The following is a 23505-nucleotide window of genomic DNA, read 5'->3' as shown; positions in this document are numbered from 1 at the left end:
CTGATTTCTAATTAGATGAGAGATTAGGGACTTTTCAAGTTGGGAGGGGGAAAGCAAAAGGTGCAATTCCCTGAATTCAGAAAAAGAGGTGAAGGAACATGGAAACAATAACTAATCAGTACAGGACTAGTTCATAGATAAGACGCAGGGGTTGCTTAAGATGTACAATGGAAGAACACTACTTACATCAGTCTTTGAACTTAACTGGGTTTCTGGTCAGTATAAACTAGGTCCTTCATTAAGAGTCTCTTAAACAGGGCAGCTAGGTGGCGCAATGGATAGAGCTCCAGCCTTGGAGTCAGGAGGACCTGAGTTCAAATCCAGCCTCAGATACATAACACTCACTAGCTGTGTGACCCTGGGCAAGTCACTTAACCCCGTTGCCTCATCAAAAAAAAAAATAAAAATAAAGAGTCTCTAAATAGCACGTAGGGGTGGTCCAGTTTCCCAGCCATGCAGGGCTAGGTTCAAACAATGTAATAAGGTTTTCTCCCAATTTCTTCCATATCTAGTCTGTCTCTAATCTTAAATCTCTCCCTCTCTACCTTCCAGTAGTTTCAGATAGACTTCTTCAAACCAGTGGTCTGAGATCAGTTTTAGACCCAGCTCTGCTATGGACTAGTCAGATGGCCTTGAAAAACTCACTTCACCTTTATGAACTCTGCTTCCTCATTTGATAAATAAGGATGATAACATTATCTCCTCACTTCTAGCTCCTGCCTTCTCTAGCTTCTTTCCTCAGCTAAAATTTCTCTCTATTCAAGAATCATTTTCTGGTCTTCTTTAATATTTGTGAATTCCCTCTGAGATTATCTCAAATTTATCTTGTGTGTATCTTGTATGTATCTTATTTGTACTTGGTTGTTTTTGTATTATCTCCTCCATTAGATTGTGAGGGCAGGGACTGTTTTTGCATTTCTTTTTATCTCCATTGCCCTTAAGTAGCAGACAATAAATGGGCAGCTAGGTGGCAGTGGATAAAGAGTTGGAGGGCCTGGAATCAGGGAGATGTAAGTTCAAATGTGGCCTCAGATACTTACTAACTGTGTGACTCTAGGTAAGTCACTTAACCCTATTTGCCTCAGTTTCCTCAACTATAGAATGAGTTGGAAAAGGAAATGTCAAACCACTCCAGTATCTTTGTCAGGAAAACCCCAAAAGGGGTCACAAAGAGGCAGATACAACTGAAAATAACTAAATGACAACCTAATAAATACTCACTGACTTATTGACTAATTCCTAGGATTATTATGAGGGTAAAAAAGGTAAACTGCAAAATGTTATGTAATTATAAAGCAGTTTTATTTTTTCTTTCTAATTTTATGAGATTAGAAAGCCAAATTGTGTTTTTAAAATTTGTGTGTGTATTTCTATTACTAGAAGATGTTCAGTTGGCATGTATTGTGATATTATGAATATCAACATCTTTATGGGTCTTTTTTTTGTTTGTTTGCTGATGTGCTTCATGTCTAACTAATCTCTATATCTCTCAATCCACTGAATTAGATATTAGTTGGTGATGCCTTTCTTTTACCAATCTCTGTATCTCTCCATCCAGTTAATCAACTATTAATTGATAATGGCAAATATTTTTAGTTGGGTGATAGGCACAGTAATTTCCCAAAATCCCTTCCAAGAAACATTCTGATTTAGTTAAGAAAAGTTATTCTAAATTACTTGTGGATATAATATGGTCTGTAAATCAGATCTATCCCCATTGGGTAAAAAAAAAATGCCTATTACCAACTGATAAAGAAAAAAGGTAGGATTGGCACAGTGTCTATAGTAGTATGACATTGATTTGTTATTGCCTTCCTCTCTTCATTCTCCTCTTACCTGTCTTAACTGCTTGATCTTCTTTGATAAGACTTTGTGCTAGGCCTTCTCTTTTTATCTCTGTATTATCTCCATTGGTGCTATCATCAGTTCAACTATCAGGTCTATGCAGATATTCACAGATCTGTCTAGCCCTGGTCTCTCTTTTGAACTCCAATACCACATTTTCAACTACATATTTTAACATTTCAAACGATGTCCTGTAGACATCTTTAACTCAAAATGTCTACAATACAATGAATCATCTTTCCCCTGAAACCCACCTCTTTTCTAAAAATGTCTGTTACTCTCAAGGTCACCCCCATCCAGTTCTGAGTCTTCTTGTTTCTACCATCACAACATATACCTCCCCTTCTCTCCATTCACATAGGTACCACTTTAGTTTAGTCCCTCATCACCTCTCACCTAGACTATTCCCTCTAATGTCTCCTTGCCTTAAATCTATCCTCTCCTCTTTCTCACCTATCCACCACAGACCAACCAAAGTGATCTTCCTAAAGCATAGACCTAATCATGTCATCCTCCTGCTCAGTAAACTCCAGTGACTCCCTATTACTTCTAGGATTGAATACAAAGTCCTCTTTTTGGTGCTCAAAGTCCTTCATAACTTGCTCCATTTCTACTTTTGCCAACTTTCTATTCTTTGCTCCCTATTATACACATACTGTGGTCCAAAAAAAGCAACTTACTTGCTGTTTGTTGTATACAACACTACATTTCCTGTTTTTGTGCCTTTGACTAACTGGAGCATTCCATGCCTGAAATGCTCTCCCTCCTGACCTCTGCCTCACTTTCTTCAAGACTCAGCTCAAGTCCAGCCCTCTGTAAAAGGCCTTCCTGGTGTCCCCACCCACCTAGCCCCTTGAGTTTTCCCCCATGAGATTACCTTCTTTCTACTCTGTATGTATCTCTCATATGCACCTATTTATTTACATATTGTCTCCCTGATTGGTATAAAAACCTCTTCAGGTCAGTGGACTATTTACTAAGCAAAAAGTGTTGCTTAGCAAACACCTGGCACAGAATAAGCATTTAATAAATTCTTATTGATTAATTGGTTGATTGACTAAACCTCGTCTGTCCCTGCACTATTGAGAACCAGACCTTAGGGGGAAGATCATTGTTGACAGTAGTTTGATTGCAGGTCTGAGATTTCCCCAACAACGGCATACCATAATTTGTTATTTAGTTGTAATACCTTTTCTCCCTGTTCCCAGTACCCCTAGGACTAGGATCATAGCAGATTAAAAAGAAAGGACCTCACCTAATGATTTTTAGGCCCAAGAATATAAGCCTCTTTTCTTCTGGGGACCAACCGAACTCCCATTTGAACAATTCCTTGAACAGCTCCTGAATTAACTCACTAGAATCCCAAACATGAATCCTATGTAGTTTTAGCATATAATTTATCAATGATAATTTACTCTGGTATTCTGCCCAAATAGAGATTTTTTTTGAGGTAGGTCATTTCTTTGTTTTGTTGTCTTTATTTTGGAATATCTCAGAATGGACGTTATTTATGTGCATAAATGATTCCTACCTTCCGTAGGGACCTCCCTACCTCTCAACTGAAATCTCTTCTTGTGTAGGTCACAGTGCTGTTGATATCACCAAAGTGGCAAGAAGACATCGCATGTCTCCATTCCCACTTACGTCTATGGATAAAGCTTTCATTACGGTCTTAGAGATGACACCGGTGCTTGGAACAGAAATCATCAACTACCGAGGTACAATCAGATATAGAACTGCCCTTTATACACTGGCTACAATGTTTCTGTATGATCAAGCTTAATATTAAGATCTATAGCTTTCCTAAACAGTGGGTTTAATTATATGATATTAAACAGCTTCATTATTATCATACTACTCAACTCTCAGAGCAACAGTTCTCTGCTTCCTTTTTTTTTTTTTTAAAGGAAGGACTGTCATACTATTTTCTACTAATTCCAGTATCAACTAAAGAAGACTCAGGACTGAGTGGTAAACATAGCTATTCATGAGACTGATATTCTGTTTCACAAATGAGAAACAACAGATGATGCTCATAAAAATGTTTTTCATGGTATTGGCTTCAAAGCCAATACCAAAATCCACTGATGCATTGTCCATAGAGATCACCAAACATCACTGACTTCTCTTTTTTCTTCTTTGCATTCTTTTATTAAAATTTTTATTATGAACTTTACAAACCTGAACATCTCCATATAAAGAACAAAAAAAATTATACATAAAACTATGAACTCCTATTGTGTACAGTTTGCTTTTTAATTGTATATTGAATTTAATATGTTACTAAGAAAACTGCCCTGCTTATTTCTGTTCAATTTTCAACTGCATTACGTTCTCTTCTATGCTTGTCATACTCTATTACTCCCAATTCTCAGGCCTAAGTAAAGTATGTAAAATTCACCCTGTTGAAAGTTAGTTAGCAAGGTTGTCTTCCTCAGTTTTTCAGTATTTTGGAAATAATACATAGAAATTTTAAACATTTAATTTAGTGGTTTTTAAGTTATGTAATATCTTAACTGCTATATATGTAGCCATCATATATACATGGATTGAACCAAGGTCAGAAGTGCAATTATATAGCTAAAGGACTGTACTTTCATTCTTTCCAATACCATAAGAGACAAAATAATTTAAGGTGACATGACAAATGGTTATTTATTTTAGTTGGAAGACTGAGACTAGTGAAACATACTAAATAACAGATTCCATCACAGACTTGGGAAGTCCTCTCTATTCAGATGCTATTTTAAGACATTTTGCATTTGTCCTGCATTTCTAGCTTCCTTGTGTTATATAAGCAGGGAGTCAGGCAGCACATTTACTCTTATGTTTCACCACCTCGAGGAAAATTAAGATTAAAAGAGTCCATTAGAGAAACGCATCAGTCAAGTCTTCACTACATGACAACTGGAGTCAATTTGGATGAAATTAAAGTTCCCATCTATTTTTAAAGATAGAGTGAATATTCAGAAACAGATTATATATGTTCAACGTATCCTGTGACACTGAGGCATTTTCACTTAGAAGGAATTATAAAACATTTTAAAATATATTTTTCTAACCCATCCTTACCACTTCTTATTTTGGAGGAGTATTACTAAACTTACTTTAGACCCTTAGACACTCTTGCATCACTCTTAGCAGTTGTTAGTCTGTTCAGTGTCCATAAAAGTCACCTGTATATCAATTGTCACTCATGAGTAGACAAACCTTTCAAGAATGATTAGCTTTCTGTCAGAAACTGCTTCTATCCATGGTGATGAAAAAGTGACAAAGATCCCTGCACTTAACCTCTGAGTCAGATAAAGCTCAGTTTTTAATGCAGAACAGAATTAGTTATAGTGGGGCCTAATATAATGCTGAAGTTGTATTCAGAGAAAACACTATTTTGTATTTTTAAATGTTTCTGCAAACTGAAAAACAAATGGGGGAAATAGTCATATATTCCAAAGTATGACAAAACTATATATATATATATATATATATATATTATCATTGAGTTTGTATCTGTGTCTGTGGGGTTTAAAATCATCATTGCTACTTTTTTTTAAAGTCTAACTCATTGATGACTAAGCAACGCAAGTTAGAGCATCATTAATGCCTCAGGATCTTGTTTGGATATCTGGATCTTGCCTCATCAAATCCATTATGTCATTTTGAAACAGGAAACTAAATATACCCTTAAAATTTTGTCTGTGAGTTTTTCTTTCTTCTTTCTTTCATTGATTGTGATCTCCCACATTTTGTCCACTTGTTTGTGATGAGTTTAACAGTTCTTCCAATTCAACAACCCAACAAAATTCCATCAACTCTCCTACCCAAAAAAATCCTAGTCACCTGCATTATAGCTAGTCCTTGTACCTAAGGAAAATTATTTCTTAGAAAAGATGCTGTAAGTGGAAATTGTGCAATCTGAACCTTATTTTCTTCATTTTTTATAATTGGAGGTAAGGCTACTGGCCAAGGGCCTTTTAAAGAAATGACCAAAAATATCCTATTTAATCAATTGTAAATAATATACCTGTATATTCATAGAATGAACCTTTACAAAGTACATATAAATCAATGAAAGTTTGACACAATCACCAACAAATAACGTTTCTCTTTATATGTTACAATGTCAGAGTATGTTGCATAATATTATTATTTTGACAGGTACTTTGAGGAATCTTTTTGTGGGACTTTAAGGCCTTGTAATAGCTTTTCAAGAAACTGATCCAAGGAAATCTGTTGACACCAAATGGAATAGGGTAGGGCTAGGTTTCTGAGGCACTGGGTTTCCCTCACCAAAAGTCTTCAAGAAAAGGCTGGATGGCCAGTTATTGAGTATATTATAGAGGGAATTCTTTTCATATACAAGTTGACCTCTAGGTCCCTTCCAATCTAGTTCACTGGTAACTTTCATTCATGAAGAGGCATCAGAGGAAGACATTAATGGAGAAATAGGACAGAGACTTTTAAAGGTATATAAGAGAAATGACCCTAACAGCAAAAAGGCCCAGATGTGTATAGAGTTAGGCAGTGGAGGGTGGGAAGAGGAAGGCAGGAAAATTGAACATCGATGTATTCACCCTGGGACAGAAGGCAGCCCAGCCCTCAGTCCCTTCAAGTTGAGAGAGGAATAGAAGAAGGCATGGCCCAGAGAAATTATTTGCCAAAGCAAAGGAGGACTGGAATCTAAGCAGTATCCTTCCCTCTACTTTGCCTTAGCTATCTTCATTAAGGTGTTTGAGGAACGGCTTTCACGTGGAAGTTGTAAAGAGGCAGATTTGGGCTATATACAAAGAAAAAGTTTTTTAACAATTAGAGTTGTCTAAAAATGGAAGGGCCTGCTTGGGTGGTAGCAGAATTCTACTTACTTTAAGGGGCAGCTAGGTGGCACAGTGGAGTCAGGAGGACCTGAGTTCAAATCTGGTCTCAGACACTTGACACTTACTAGCTGTGTGATCCTGGGCAAGTCACTTTACCCCAATTGCCTTGCAAAAAAACAAACAAACAAAAAAAGAGGTCTTTAAGTTGAGGCTCGATGGACACTACGATTTTGTAGAGGGTTTTCCTGTTTAAGTAAGGGTTTAATTAGAAGGTCTCTGACATCTCTTACAACTCTGAGATTCTGGAGTGCTTGGGCATTTTGATTTTTTTTCCTATAAATTTCTCTTTTGCACGGATAGCATTAGAGATCAAATAGTTTGTTTCTCTTCTACATTCCTCAAAATTGGCTAATAAATATATTTTCTATTACGCACTCTCTATCCTAAGTGCTACAAGTACTAATATCCTCATTATTAAGTGGCAGAGCATAGTAAGTCAATGTACCATGCTTTTCTGAACATAGATTACTCCCTGAATATAAGCCACATCCCTAAAATATCTTGGAAAAGAAAAAATGTAAAGAAACATAACATACATAAATACACACACACATGGAAAGAGGAAGGAAATGGATATACACTGAAAACACTAATTATAGGCCTTACTCAGGTTTGATGCAAGGCAGATATTTGAGTAGAGAGATGATGGGAGAGAATTGTAGTCTATTGGGGGCCGTATTAAGAAAGATACAACTTTTGTCTGAAGGAAACCACCTTCAAGCACCAGTGCCTTCATTCTCTTTGCCAAACTAACCCCACCCTAATCCAATTCTGTTCTAGGGGAAAGAGTTGAAATTTGTTCACATTGAGGTAAAATTAATTCAATTTAATTCAACTCAACAGACATTTATTAAGCTCCTACTAAGTGCCAAGGTATGGGGAGAGTCAAAAACCAAAAAATAAAAGAAAGAACCAAACATTTTGCCTTCAAGGAGCTTATATCCTACTGGAGCATAACTGATAACTTGTAACTTTTCTGAGGGCTATGTGCATTTTAGTAGGTGTTAAGGCATTTGCTATCAAGTAGAGAAGAAAGAGGAGCCAGAGGGATTGACCAACAGAGCTTCCCCATCCCTCTCAAATCATACCTACTCTGCCTGTGTGTAAGACTAGCCCTGACACAAATGCCCATGAAGGAAAGTTTATGTTTTAGATGAGTGGTCTATATCAGTTGAATACATGAATGAGTATGAAGTCATTGAGGTCAAATGAGCTCAACAATGTTGCTTTAAGTGGTCTTGATGCATATTTGTGAGAGTTAGAGCTGGAACATTTCAGTAGAGCATGACCATATATAAAAATGCAAGCGATTGGTCCCTCAGAGTGAAGATCATTGACAAATGTTATCCCTTTGAAAGGATCTTAGAACATAGTACGTAAGACCGAATTTTAGAGCTTAGAAGGAACCCTATTAAATCTATTGCATCTCCCTTATCTCATAGATGAGGGAATTGAGGCCCAGAGAGATGAACTAGCAGAGTTCAGAATGAGATCACAGAATCCGTGTTAGAAGGAAAATGAAGTCCTTCTAGCCTAACCTGTAGTTGAACAGGAACTCCTCTACATCATATCTCACAAGTAGTCATACAGCCTTTGCTTGATGGCCCTCAGTGAGGAAAAATCTACCTACTGGGGCAGGCCAGGTGTCCTGTCCAGTGGGTTTCCACTTACTCTACCAGTATTTTCATCAGTTGCCTTCCACACAATATGAATATGGATTCATGAGAAATAGAGCATTGTTTTCCTTCTAAGACATTCATTATTACATTGATATGTATATCAAAAATATACCTATTCCACATACCCATTCTTTGGATGGAAAATGGCAATAATTCTCTATGTTGTGTTTCATAATTTCCCTAATTCTTTTTTATTCTGGAGGCATTTTATGTCCCTAGACTCCTGGAGCAATATTTGTGGGTTCCATCAAAGTATTTAAAGCCTCAAAGTCTTCTGTGGCCAGATTAGTTTGTGATATGCAGCACTATGCAATGTTGCCCCTTAAGTGGACATTCATTCATTCATCAGACATTTATTAATCACCTACTTCATGCAAAGCCCTTTGATAGGTGATGCAAGAGCTACAAAGAGAATTGAATGTGCTCCCTAATCTCATGGAGTTTATAATTGAATGTCAAAATTGCTAAAAGTGCAATGAGATTAGACTATTTTAAGGATGTACTATAAGTAAGTAGTCAGTGTGTGCGTGCATGTGGGTTTTTTATCTGTTTTGACTAGAAAGGCTTCCAGAGTTGTCTTAAATGTGTTTTTTTTACATATTTGCTATTTTTGTCAAATCTCTGTAGTCAGGGTTTATTAAGTGAGTACTGCCTTTGATTTCTTGCAATATCTTTTATAACAAAAGTTGGTAAGATTTTTGAGGCTTCTTTTAAAGATTCATTTTCTTCCCTGGTAAAATGTACAACATGAATAGATTATAAACTCAGAAATGATATGTGTGAGTTGCCAGCTACTAGAAGGAAGATTTTGAAATGTACTGTCACCATTCTCTGCTGTTCATGGGCTTTATTGAGTTAACATTGTGGGAAGACATCATTCAAATAGCAGGGATTCTGTGAATTTTAAGCCTTCTTACTTGGAATTATGTGACAAGGTATAGAAATGCGTCTAGACTTGGTTTCTGATTATGGTGCAATTGATTGAGGCCTTTCTAGCCAAGGAACTTCCTGCCATTTGCTATGGGAAAATCTTAGCCTTGCTTCCTGTCATACCTCCTAGTGCACTATGGCACAAGCCATCCTAAAACCACCTTGGAAACCTTGGCTTGTCTAAAATATGGATTTCAGAGCAGGCTGTGTCAAAGTCTGAGTTCTGTGCAGGGATTCTCCTGTGTTCCATGTTGCACTTGGAGAGAGTTCATATTCAGGAATTCTCCTATCTTCTCAGAGTAGCAGGGAATTCTCAGTGCGGAGGGTTCATGAGTCATTTTATAATCTCAAAAGTTCTGCAGCTCCTGGTGTGTCAGTGAACTCTGAGGGAATGGGATCAAAATAATGTTCACTGTCCTTCCTTCAAACAAGGTTTGGTTAGTGTACCTCTTGAATTCTTCCCAACCACTGAGGAGTCCAAGTCACTTACAGATTTTAAAAGGGCATGATATGTCCCTTGTCTTAACCTGGCTTGATAATGCACACTGACATTTAATGGAATCAGAGTAGCAATGGGGTTAGGATATATTCAGCTAGCCAAATGGATTCCTCCTCATTCATTACTAAGAGCTAATTAAACAGCAGTCTTCATCTATTTTTGTCTCACTGTCTCAGGCAGGTCTCCAAAACTAGAATAAAGTGGAAAATGGAGGAATTTATCCAAGTAGTAGAGATGAGAACAATAATAGCCAACATTTTTATAATACTTTAAGGTTTCCAGAGCATTTTACATACAACATATCATTTAGGCCTCAATAACCCTGCTAAATAGTTACCACAGGTATTATTCCCATTTTACAAATAGAGAAACTGAGACTAAAGAACATAATCAGCTTACTTGTGATCACACAGGTAAGAGGTGGGATTTGTTAGAGGTAGGATTTGAACCCAGGTTTTTCTGACTCTAATTTGTTTTGAGGTTTTAAATAACTGCACTAGTCTCTACTTTACCAGTAGCAAAGGATAGGATAATCCTAGGATAGGTGACTAGCAAATATTTCTCTATATAGATATTATCCTTTGCCAGCTTTCGCTATAGGTCTTTGTATGCATTTGATCCCTTGTGCATATGCATTTCATTGCATTGTTCCATGAGTGAATCTCAGTACATCCTTAAAATAGTCTCATCTCATTGTATTCTTGCATTCAGGAATCTTCTCAGCCTTCTAAATTATGCACATCTTATTACATCTTCCTCTCCATACATCCTATTGTACTATTTTCTATATACATCTCATTACAATTTTAAAATATGAGCATATTTCTGAATAGACATTTTTATCTAACTGTGGCATTTAAAAAGGTTAAAGAGGCACTTACTAGCTATATGACCCTGGACAAGTCACTTAACCTCAATTGCCTCACCCAAACAAAAAAAAAAAAAGGTTCAAGAGACACAATTTCTGGGTAATTTAATCATTTTATTAATAATCTCTCTCTTCAACCAATGACAGTCATGGAGGCAGGTTCACAGTTTATATACCCTTTGAATAGTAGGTATTCCCCAGGGTGGGAATCAACCCTGATTAGTTAACAATTAATCAGAGAATGAATGAGGGGCTGAGAGTGACATCATGTCACCCTAGGATAGAGAGACCATCTTTATACTCAGACCACCCCTAGGCTTGGACAATTCAGACAAAAGGATGTATCTCCACCCAATCTTTTTTTTTCCCTAAGATTTTATTTTATTTTATATTTTATTTATTTTATTTTTTTGGTGAGGCAACTGGGGTTAAGTGACTTGCCCAAGGTCACGCAGCTAGTGAGTATCATGTGTCTGAGGCTGGATTTGAACTCAGCTCCTCTTGACTGCAGGGCCAGTGCTCTATCCACTGCGCCACCTAGCTGCTCCCACCCAATCTCGATTGGAATTCACCTTAGACTAGAGATTCCTAGTAAGATTGGGTGGGGTCAGATAGAAGAGGTTAGCTCAACCTTCAGAGATTGAGGTCTTGAAATGAGGATAGAAAAAGGGGGAATTCTGAATCTCCCCGAATCATTAGTTATTAATAATCATTTCTCTCAAAATCATCTAATAATAGCATTGAAGCGACATAGTACAATGGATATATTGCTAGGCTTGGAGAAAGACTTAGGTTTAAACCATGCCTCTGATACTTACTGGATATATGACCCTGAGTAAATAACTTAACCTCACTAGGCCACAGTTTCCTCATTTGTGAAATGAAGGGATTGGATTAGGTGGCCTTTGAGGTCCCTTTCAGCCCTAAGTCTGTGATCCCAGATGCTTTCATATCCAAAGATGACATTCCTGAAGCATAATTTGAGTATTGTATTTGTGTTTTCAATCCAACCCTAACCTTAGGTGATGAGGTGATGGGGGCCTGCACTAGGGTTATGGCCTCCTGTGCCATAACCCTATTATTAATCTGAAATTTGTTAAGACAAAGTTAATGATATGATAAAGAGGTCAAGGGATTCACAAGAAGAGGAAAGTGTAGAGTTGAACTGGTTCACAAATTGGTCAATATGGGGAAGACAGGATAGTGTAGCTTGTGCAAGAATGGGAAGATCAGGTTAATTGATTGGTGGTCATGTATGGACAAAGAACAGAGTTTGGGGTTGCAAGGCAGAAGGAGAGATGGAATGTGAGAGGAAATAAGGGGGCTTATATGAGAGATGTCTTGAAAGTAAATCAATACAACAGATTGGATATGGGGGTAGGGTGGGGTGAAACAGTAAGAAGTCAAGGATGCCTAAGGTACAATCTTGGGTGACTTAGAGGATGGTATTGCCCTCAAGAGTAATGGAGAAGTTAGGAAGAGAGGAATATTTGGAGGGGAAAGACAGTAAGTTTAGTTTTTAACTTATTGGATGGCTATATGGGATATCCAGTTTCAGATATCCATTAGGCAGTTGAAGAAGCAAATCTGGAAGTCAGCAGAGACATTAGGGCTTGATAAGTAGTTTTTAAAATCATTAGAATAGAGATGATAATTTAATCCATAGGAGATGATGTGATCACCAGCAAAGTAGTGTAGAGTATAGGGAAAAGAGAAGAGGGGTAAGGACAATCCCATCCGTTAACCCACTATTAACAGGAATGAGCTGGATGGAGATCCAAGGAAGTCTGAAGAGTGGTCATGTAGGTCAGAAGAGAGTATTAACCTTAAGTATTCAGAATCATTAAGGTGGAGAAGATCTGACCAGGAATGAATTTAGGTACATATTTATTACCCATAGGGCAATAAAGTCAAAAACTTTGAGAGAAGAGAGTGTCAAGAAGAGGGTAACTGACAGTTTCAGAGTCTTCAGAGAGGTCAGTAAGGATGGAAATTGAACAAGATCATTGAATTTGGCAATTCAGGGGTTGTTAATAATTTTGGAGAGAATGATGAGGTTTGAAACCAAATTATACAGGGTTAAAAAGAGAGTGAGAATTAAAAAAAAAAGTGTTGATGCCTATTGTAGACAGACTCCTTCTCAAAGAGTTTAGTCACAGAAGAGAAGAGAAATATGAGGTGATAGCTAGTGAATATGGATGGATCAAATGAGGGTTTTTTGAAGATGAGGGAAACATGGGCATGTAGCCAGTAGACACAGAGAGAGTAAAGATAAATGAAAGAGTGGGAATGATAGAGAGGGAAATCTGCTAGAGAAGACAGAATGGAATGGAATCACTTGTCCATGTAGAGGGATTTGTCTTGGCCAAGGAGAAGGGCCTTCTCATTATTGAGACAGGAGTCAAGGAAGAAATTGTTGCGTTAGAACTGGGTGATGTGAGATGAGGAAGATGGGAGAAGAGGATACTCTTGGTGAATGACCTCAATTTTTTCCAGTAAAATATGAGGCAAGGTTCTTAGCCGAGAGGTTGGAAGGAAGAGGAGCCATGGGAGGTTTTAGGAAAGCTGAAAAGGTTTAGAAAGCTTCTCTGGTTTCTTGGATAGTGAGTTAACTAGAGACGTATAAAATGATTTATCTTTTATCAGTGAGGGGCCAGTTGAGTTTATATGACATAAGTTTGTAGTGGATCCAATTCACATTGTCTCATGAGTTTCTCAAGCTTTGTTCAGCAGCATGTGTGTAGAAGCAAAGGCAATGGATGATGGGAGTGGTCCAAAGCTGAAATTTGGTAAGACAAAATTGATGATATGATAAAGAGGTCAAGGGATTCATGAGAAGAGGAAAGTGTAGAGTTGAACTGGTTCACAAATTGGTCAAGATGGGGAAGACAGGATAGTGTAGCTTGTGCAAGAATGGGAAGAACAGGTTAATTGATTGGTGGTCATGTATGGACAAAGAACAGAGTTTGGGGTTGCGAGGCAGAAGGAGAGATGGAATGACGATAGATTAGAGTCATACAAAGGAAATTCAGAGTTCGTGAACATAGAAGTGGTAGATTTATGGGTGATGGTAAGATCAAGGATTTGACCGTTTTTCTGTATGGCTGAGATGGAGTGAAAGAGTTGATCATGGGAAATGAGTAAATTGAGGAACTGTGTGGTAGTCCTACTGTTTGAGGAAGTATTAATATGTATGTTGAAGTTCCATAGTATGAGGGCAGGAGCTGAAGAAGAGAGAAAGACTGAACCAGGCACTGAACTCATTGAGAAAGGAAGAGGAGTGTCCTGGAGATCAGTGGACAATAGCTACCAGAATTTTGATTGGGCATTAAATGTGGATTGAATGGACCTCAAAGGAAGAGAGGTTACAGAATGATGGTGGTAGAAGGAGAACTTGGAAGTGGCAGTGGGGATTAAGAAGTATTCCCATTCAGGGCAGCTGGGTGGCACAGTGGATAGAGCATCAGCCCTGAAGTCAGGAGGACCTGAGTTCAAATCCAGCCTTAGATACATACCACTCACTAGCTGTGTGACTCTAGACAAGTCACTTAGCCCCAGTTGCCTCACTAAAATAAATAAATAAATAATAAAAGTAAAAATAAAAAAAAAAGTATTCCCATTCTTCCACCTTGGCCAGTGAATGGGTAGAATGAGGGAAAGTACAAAGTCTTGAAAAGGGACACCAAGAAAATTATATCATCAGCAAGGATCCAGGTCCCAGGTGACAGCCTGATTGAAGGAGTGGGAAAGGAAAAGATTTAAAGTGAAAATAAGTTTGTTGTTTAATTGAAATAAAAAGAAAAGTGTGTTGACTATGGAGCAGGCATTTCATAGAATATAGTGGAAGGGATGATGGTTTTTAGAATGGGACATGGTGGGGATTGAGTTGAGGGGATGGGGATGAAGAATCAGAATTGAATATTGACCTTAAGTGTTCAGAATCATTAAGGTGGGGAAAATCTGACCAGGAATGAGTTTAGGTAGATATTTATTGCCTATAGGGGTTTAGCCTCAGACTAAATCCTTTTTTTTTTAATCTTTTTAAAATTTATTTTGTTTTCAATTCACAGGACAAAAAAAGCATTTACATAACAGTATAATAAAAAAGATGATTTCACATGAAATTGTAAAACTACCATGTATAACATACTATTCCCTCCAACTTATTGATTGATATTGATTATATTGATTTGTATTTATTTTCTTGCTATCTCTGTAGCTTCCTCCATCTTGGAAATTAAATTCCCTGTTAGCCATTTTTGTTCTAACATTTCCATCATACGGATTCTTTTTGGCAAAGAAAAAAGAGACAAAAATTAGTATTGAGCAGCTCTGTTTTCTCACTCTTGTCAGTTAATTTCATCCCATACAACACAAGCAGTGAGTCCTATCTTTTCTTTCATCTCTCATATTTGGTCCCTCTATAGTGAAAAACAGAATAAACAAACAAACAACAACAGCCTTATGATTGACAAAGCCAGCCTTAGTTCAGGAGCTTCAACACTCCTACCACTATTTTTGCATTCATCTTTTTGTTACTTGTTCTTGCTTCCATCCCTTTTACATTTCTTTTAAAAAATCTGTTGGTTAGTGAGTTCCCTGTGCATCCACATTGGTCTTATCAGGCACTTCCTATTTTTCCTCCCCAATGGAATTGTTTTCCTTTCTGTCTTAGGAACTTCATTCTTAAGATTGATCTCTCCTGAAACATGTTATTCTAAGGGAATCTATCTGTCCGTCTTCTTTGAAATCTGTTTTTAACGATATTGAGGGGTCACGTTAGACTGATTTACTTTTCCTTTTCTATCAGACTGAATCCTTTCTTAGACTGTTCAGACAAGGAGTTAAGTGCTTAGCACTAAAGGAATGGTATTACTCCCCTTTCCCTAAGTCAGGAAACTAGGCTGGAGACTTGATTAGATGGCCTTTCTCCTCTTCCTAAGGGAGGCTGGAGACCAGGCAGGAGACCAACACTATGGAATGGCATTTTCTGTCCTCACCACAAAAACAGGAGATATATGAGCAATGGAATCACATTTCTCCTCTTTCTAAGGGAGATAGGAGACCAGGCAAGAAACCTGGAATGACAGAATGGTGTTTTTCCTCTTCCTCCAAAGCCAAAAGCAGGAGCAGAAAATAAAATGGCATTTCTTTTCTTTCCACAGGAGGCTAGAGAATAAGTAGAAAATCTGGTGTGATGAAATAAAGAAGAATATCAGATAAAGTTAGAAAGGTAGTGTTGTGCCAAGTTGTGGAGAACCTTGGATATCAGTGAAAAGCATTTTTACTTTACTCAGTAGGTAGTAGGGAGCCATTGAAGATTTTTAAGCAGAGAAGGATCATGTTCAGACTACCCTGTGAATGGTCAGATTGGAATGGAGAGAGAATGGAGGAAAGAAAATCTGTTGGATGCTATTGCAGGAGTAGAGGCAGGTGGCAGTGAGAACATGTACTAGATTGCTGGTAATAGGAAAAATGATGCGGGGGAGGACAGCTGCAAGAGATAACTGTGGAAGTGGAATCTACAGGACACCGTAAATATTTGGACGATACAGGTGAGGGAAAGGATCAAATGTTTTAAACACGGAAGATTGGATGAATCATAGTGCTACTGATGAAAGTAATAAAGTCAACAGGAGAAGCAAGTTTCAGAATCTCATCTCATAAATAGACGGTGTGTCACCATACCCTTCTCTTGATATGCATGCCCATTAAGACTTTAGGGACATCCTGTATTTTATTACATCCTTCAAACATACATACCATATTTAGTGCATCTTTCATTGGGAATCTTTTGTGCTAGCTGTATTTCAAGATGCTCTAACAGAGGTCAAGGATTATATGTTTATAAAAATTTCACATTTTTAATTGAATTGGAAGTAAAATGGGAAAATTAGTGAGAACTGCCAGTGAAAGTTTCTTACTTTTAAAGTGATGGGAGCATTTGAGGAAAAGGTTTTCATATTCAGAAAAGTCATCACCTTGGAACAGATAAGGAAGAGTTATGTTAGTATATAAAAAAATACTTGCCAATATCTGAGATTATCAGAGAAAGTGAAGAAAGAAAAGCAGGGAAAATATATAGAGATAAACATAAGCACAAGTAAAGATCCTTACAGAAAAATTAAAAGGAATGAAAGCTTGACAGTGGCCTTTAAGCTAAATTGACTTAGTTTCCCATTAGTTTTCCCATTAAAATATAGAGCCTCACAGCAGTTACCTCTTAAACTGTTTCTGCCTTTTCTCAATGAAACTCTTTGTAACTCCTGACTGGCTAGTAGCTCACCCCACTCAGTACATAGCGAAGTTCCAGATTAATGTAACCCATCCTTTCACTAATTGCTGTGATGACATTATCAAAAGAAAAGCAAAAAAACATGAGGAGCTTGCTATAATCAGCAGCCCTCCATGTATATGTATAATACCCTTTACGATAATTAGTTCTGTTTAAGCCTAGAAAGCAATATAATGGCCCCTAAGGTCCACTTTGTTCCCTTCTCTTCAGCTTTAGGGAGTTTATTTTAGATGAAGAGTTAGTGGAAGCACTTCAAGCCTACAGTTAGGAAAATTCTTAATATTTAGGCAGGGGTTGGGCTCTCAACCTCACTTTGTATTTCTGTCTGTTTCCAGTTACCCCCTGGCATCTTTGTGGTTGAGGCAAAATTCAATTTATAATAACTATTTGGGTGACAAATCAGCAAATTATATTATACTGACTGTGGATAGGCAGGTACCAGACAGGGAAGTTGGAGAAAAAAATAGCCTTTACTCAGGACTTCTCTCAGCCCACATCTGCTGATCCAATCCTTCTCTGCCTGCGTTTGTACCAAGGGTGCCTCTGTATGATGATAATTAATAGATGACCCCTGGGACATCAGCAAGTTTCCTTGCCTTATTCAAGCAAGATGCTTACACAAAATCATTATAGTTCAGACGACATTTTAATATTGTTTAAGGACTATAGTATAGACTGGTTTTCCTTCATTCAATTAATTTGTGGGTTCCATGAACACCAAGATTTCTGAGCAGAACTCTTGTCACCTTGTTGAAGGGGTTAACAATCAACTCAGGCAACTGGGCAATTGTTTATTTCTTTCAATGTTCTGAAGTTTTAGCTAGATAGCAAGCTTTCTTTAGCTTCTCTCAGCTGAGAGATGTACTGGTTATAGGTTTCTGCAGTCTCTCCATCTTGAGAGACTCCAAAACACAAATCAGTGGGTAGGCATGGCTCATACATCAGTAAGAAGAATGTAAAGCCAGTGGCACCATTACTGGTAGAGTTGAATGTGTAGCTCCATTGAGATTTTTCTTCTAGTCTAAACATATCTGATATTTCATCAGTATGCTGTTGAAACATTCATATTATTGAGTAAGATGTTCCAGTTAGAGCCAGCCAAAGCTGTCATTTCAATGAGCTACATATTTCAAAGTCTGTCTTGCTCTGAATTGATCCTGGTAGGAAGTCCTTATATTGAGAAATATTTTTCCCACAATTTTTTAACAACTGTAGAAGTTTCTTGGTTCCTGGTTGGGTATGTCTATGCATACCTTGTAAAGTGATAAGCTACCACCAGTATGTAATTATATTTGTGCTATCGCCTTCCAAAAACAAAAAGTCAAGGCAGACAAGTTTTAAAGGTTTGCTAGTGCTAACATTCTCCAAATATGCTGCACAATTAGTACTACTTTGCACATGTCTCACCCTTTTTGGTGATATTTGGGCCAGTAAAATTTGTTTCTTACTGCCTCTAAGGTCCTTTCTTGTCCAAAGATGTCCAAAAGTTACCTTGTAAAACTTAAATAATCATAGAATGATACGTTTTACATAGTATCACCTGTTTTTGGTAACATTGTAGGTTCAGGGACAGCCTGATACAGTACTCCGTTGCATAAATCCAACTTCTGCCACTGTGTTAACCAAGGAGTGTGTTAGGCAAACAAACACTAGTCTAAGACATGAGAATACAAATAAAGAAATGAAATAGTAGCTATCTTTAAGAAGTTTATGTTTCTCTGAGCATGTACAACACAGATAAGTAAATATGGTAATTTTAAAAGAGAGTACTACCAACTAGGAAAATAAGGCAAATTTTCACTTAAGAGGTGCACCTGGACTAAACTTTGAAAGTAAGCCAGGGTTTCCAAGAGGCAGAGATGCTGAGAGAGTACCTTGTAGGTATAAATGGTAGTCTGTGCATAGTAACCAGTATTACAATGCTGAATCCAAGGTACAGCTAGTAGGCCAGTTTGGCACATAGAGCATATGAAACAAAGTGATATGAAATAAACCAGAAAGGTAGATGAGAGCTAGATTATGGAGAGCTTTAAATGTCAATGTGAAGGGTTTATATATCATACCAAAGGCAATTGGAAGTCACTGAAGGTTTTGGAGAAGGAAAATAATATGATCATATCTGTACCTTATAAAAATTATTTCAGCAACTATCTGGAAAATGAAGGAAAAGAGAAGAAATTAGAAAGAGGGAGACCAATTAGTAGCCTACTCAGTAGTCCAGAAAATGATTTAATGAGACCCAAGAGGCAATAATGGATTCAACTACAGTAGAGACCTATAAGTAGAAAGAAGGAGATCACTATGACCTGGGGACCAAAAGAATGATGGTATTATCAAAAGAAAAAGTTAGGAAGGTTTTAAAGTGGAAACTAATGAGTTCTGTTTTGGACATGTTGAATTTGATGTGTCTTTAGTCCAGCTGGAGATATCTAGTAGGTAGTTTCTGATATGGGACTAGAATTTAGGAAAGAATCTAGGGCTAGTTACATAATCTTGAATTTTTCTGAGATAATTTGTTTAGGTATGGTTCTCTCAGAAACCACGAGGATGATACAGAAGACTAAGATCATGTCTGACTGTCTTGAGTTCATAAATTAAAATGGACTTTTCATATTTCTCAATATTGTCATTGTTAATGAGCAGCAGGTACCAACAAAGGACTTTATTTATTCCAATGATCATATTCTTTTTCATTATAAGAGTCAGACCATTCATGTTTTATTCCTAAATCCAGGCTATTACTTTTCTCTGGTCATTTATTGAATGAGTATTATGATATAATTCCTGCCCATTACACACACAAGCATAAAGTGATATGTCAATGGATGGAAAAACAAATCCACAACAGAAAGTTAAGACACTTTGAGCACCACAAAGATTATTCTCAAAAGTAAAAAAGAAAAAAGACTCTACCAAACTCCTTTTTTGAGACAAATATGGCATTCAAATAAGAGACAAAGCAAGAAAGAGAACTACTGACCAATCTCACAGTGAAAACAAATGCAAAAAAAAAATCAATTAAATCCTCACAAGGGGACTAAAGAAATATAATCAGAAAATAATTCACTGTGCATAAGTTAGATTTACAGCAGGGATGCAAGGATGGTTCAACATTAGGAAAACAATTAGCATAAACATCTTATAAAAACCAAAGATAAAAACCACGTGATTATTTCAAAAGATACAGACAAAAAATACTTCAACAAAATGTAGCCCTCATTTATGTCAAGAACCCTAAAAAGAATAGACATTCAAGAACCCTTCTTAATAATGATCAAAAGCATATATATTTAAAGCCAGAAGCAAACATTGTTTACAATCGAAAAACACTAGATGCTTTCCCAGTACAAACAAGAAGAAAAAAAGATTACCCCCTTTCATCACTACTCTTAATATGGTTCCAGAAATGTGAGCTGTAGCAGTAACACAAGAAAACAAGACTCAAATGCGTAAGCATTGGTAAAGAAGATAAACTATCCCCATTTACAGCTTGACATGATAATATACTTAGAAAATCCCAGAAACGCAGAAAACAAATTAGCTAAGTAATAGCCACAACAGGTTTTCAGGATACAAATAAATCCACAAAATAATCAGCATTTCTCCATAGAATTTAAAAAACAAACAGGAAGAAATGATATTAAGGAAAATTTATTTTAAAATAACTGCAAAATATTTGGGAGCTAACCTGTTGAAACACATAAGATGCAGAAATGTAACTACCAAACACTCTTTACAGAAATAAAGGGAAATAAATAATTAGAGAATCATTTAGTGATCTTGGTGAGGCCATGCCAATATAAATATAAATATTAGCTAAGTTAGTTCAAATATTTAGTACTATGCAAGTAAAATTGCCAAGAGTATATTTTTAAAACTAGAAAAAAAATTCATTTGGACAAAACAAAAAATTCAGATTATCAGGGGAAATGAGGGGGAAGAAATGTGAATGAAGGGAGCATAACATTACCAGACTTCAAACTATATTATAAATCAATAGTTATCCAAACCATTTGGAGCTAATTAAAAAATTAACATAAACGACAAGTCGATAAGTAGAGCATACTATAAACAGAGAACAGAAGCAAGTGAAAACAGTTGTTCTGTGTTTCATAAAACGAAGAATAGAAATTACTTAGGGGAGGATTCCCTTTTCGAAAAGTACTGCTGAGAAAACTGGAAAGCAGTTTGGCAGAAATTAAAATTAGACTAATATTTTCTATAATATACTACAATAAGCTCAAAATGGATATGTGACTGAATATGAAAATGCATACTATAAAAGGAAAAAAAAAGAAGAAAAGAACAAGATCAAGTGTGTTTCACAACTGTGGCCAGGAGAGAATGTTTAACCAAGGAGAGAAAGGATATTATAAAAAATAAAATAGATAATTTTGATTACATAAAATTAAAAAGCTTTTGTACATAAAAACCAATGAATATAAAATCAGAAAAGAAATAGAATGGGAAAATATTTGTACCAAATATCACTGATGAAAGACTGATCTTTTATCACTGAAAGTAAAATAATTCCCTATTTCCAAAAGATGCAGAGACTTAACATATATATAACTCCAGGGCCACAAACTGCAAACTACAAATGATTAAGTGAAAGCATATTCTAAATTACTAATAGTAATAGAAATACAAATTAAAACAACTTTCAAGTTTCCCATAACTCTCTGCTATGACAAAGATGAAGAACAGCATCCATTTTGAGGGGCCATGGAAAGATAAATACAGATGTGTTGTTGGTGGAGCTGTTGGATTGTCTGACTATTCTGGAGTTCAGTTCTGAATCATAAAACAAAAAAGTGACTAAACTGTCTATATACCCTTTGACCCAACAATCCCATTGCTAGATATACCCCAAGGAAGTCAAAGACAGAACCAAGGATCCCATACATACCAAATATTCATGGCAACATTCTTTTTTGGTAGAAAGAAACAATAAACAGCATGGGTGGCCATTAATTGAAGAATGGCTAAAAAAAAAAAACCTGTGGTATATGTACATAATAGATGTGATAAAAAGTTACAAATATGAGGAGTTCAGTGGAGCATGGGAAAATTTGTATGAACTGATGCACAGAAAAATAAGCAGAACTTAGAGAACTTTATGTATATAGATATAGTGACTATAATAATATAAATGAAAAAATCACTAAAGGAAGTTGAACTCAAAGTAATGGAAAAACTAATGAAGATTCTGGAAAAGAAATATGCATCTCCTCACAGCAGAAAAATAGAGAGCCTGAATTATGCAGGTTTTCTAGATTCATGTGTTCTTTCGAATCTATGATATCCAAGCAAAGTATCATAGAATTCATTTTTTAATCAATAATGAATAAAAATCTTTTTTCTAAGGAGTCTTTCAAATGTAGTCTGAGGATTTTTTTTTACCAAATTTGTGATTTCATCGTATAAGACACTCCCATTGAATAACTCCTATCAATGCAAATAAGCACTTTCTTTGCAACTTTGAGAGTTTCCAAAGACACTGAGAAGTAAAGTAACTTCCTGAGAATCAAATGACCAGTATGTGACAGATGTGGGACTTTGAATTTAAATCTTTCTGACATATGTCTCCACTGTACTATGCTGCCTATCACACTGAGAATGTAGTCAGTACAGTACACTGATGAACCTGAAGGCAGATACCATATCATACTGTATCATGTTTTGGTGCCAGTCTCTACCACAATGTATGTAATCACTTAGATTTACACATATTCTACCTTAACTAGTTGTCCTTTTGGTCTGTGGCCATAGCTAAGATTGTTCTTGCCAGGAGTTATTTTTACTTTCATTGGCTTAGGTTGCCCCCATAAGGCTATCCACTTTAAACTTTTAAACAGTGAATAACTGTTAGATGGAAGAAATCATTCAGTCATTTTTTACTCCTACTTTTATCCTTTATATGAGCTACATTTTTTGAGGGAATACCTACATTGATAAGATCTATTGGAGTATGTGTTGGACATTATAGCAATCAAAACAGACATGTGTTTACTTCTGAGAAATATAATCACACGTAAAGTAAATAAAAGATATGGAAATATGTAAGCACTTTGTAAACCTTAAAGCATTATATAAAATTAGCTGTTTTTAGACAGCTAAGTGGCATAGTGGATAAAGTACTTTTCTTAAAGTAACTTCATGAATTACACAACTAAGTTTGTGACTGTGGAATCACTTTGGAGACCTTGAGAAACTCTGAGATCCTATTTCCTGTTATCATCCATTCTAGAATTATTCAGCTTTCATCTTCTAGATTTAAACCTTTAGTTGAAGACATTGTCCAGTCAAGGACAATCAAATGACAATTTTTTTATTTTGTTCTTTGGAGAATAAGCCAGTTGGATGCACATAAATCATAATTGCCTTTGTAGGCAAATGCCTGTGTTTTTTATTAACTTCATATGTGTTGCCATTGATAGCCTTTTGGATTTGTGAAGGCTCTCCCAAGTTTGTGTGTGTGTGTGTGTGTGTGTGTGTGTGTGTGTGTGTGTGTGTGT

The 23505-nt window shown here is 36.5% G+C and overlaps 1 protein-coding gene across 2 annotated transcripts in view; it reads left to right on the top strand.

The window, feature by feature from the left end:
• GPHN (gephyrin) overlaps positions 1–23505 on the top strand; it is a 757059-nt gene that overhangs the window by 624817 nt on the left and 108737 nt on the right. For both annotated transcript variants that reach the window (XM_027843732.1, XM_027843731.1), the window contains one exon: positions 3426–3563. In XM_027843732.1, the coding sequence (XP_027699533.1) occupies positions 3426–3563 (138 nt within the window). The remainder of the gene's footprint in view (positions 1–3425; positions 3564–23505) is intronic.

The sequence above is a fragment of the Vombatus ursinus genome, unplaced genomic scaffold, assembly GCF_900497805.2.
Source record: "Vombatus ursinus unplaced genomic scaffold, bare-nosed wombat genome assembly UNPS02014926.1, whole genome shotgun sequence".
NCBI lineage: Eukaryota > Metazoa > Chordata > Mammalia > Diprotodontia > Vombatidae > Vombatus > Vombatus ursinus.
The sequence above is the reverse complement of the archived record's forward strand: the minus strand, read 5'-3'. Positions and strand labels throughout refer to the sequence as shown.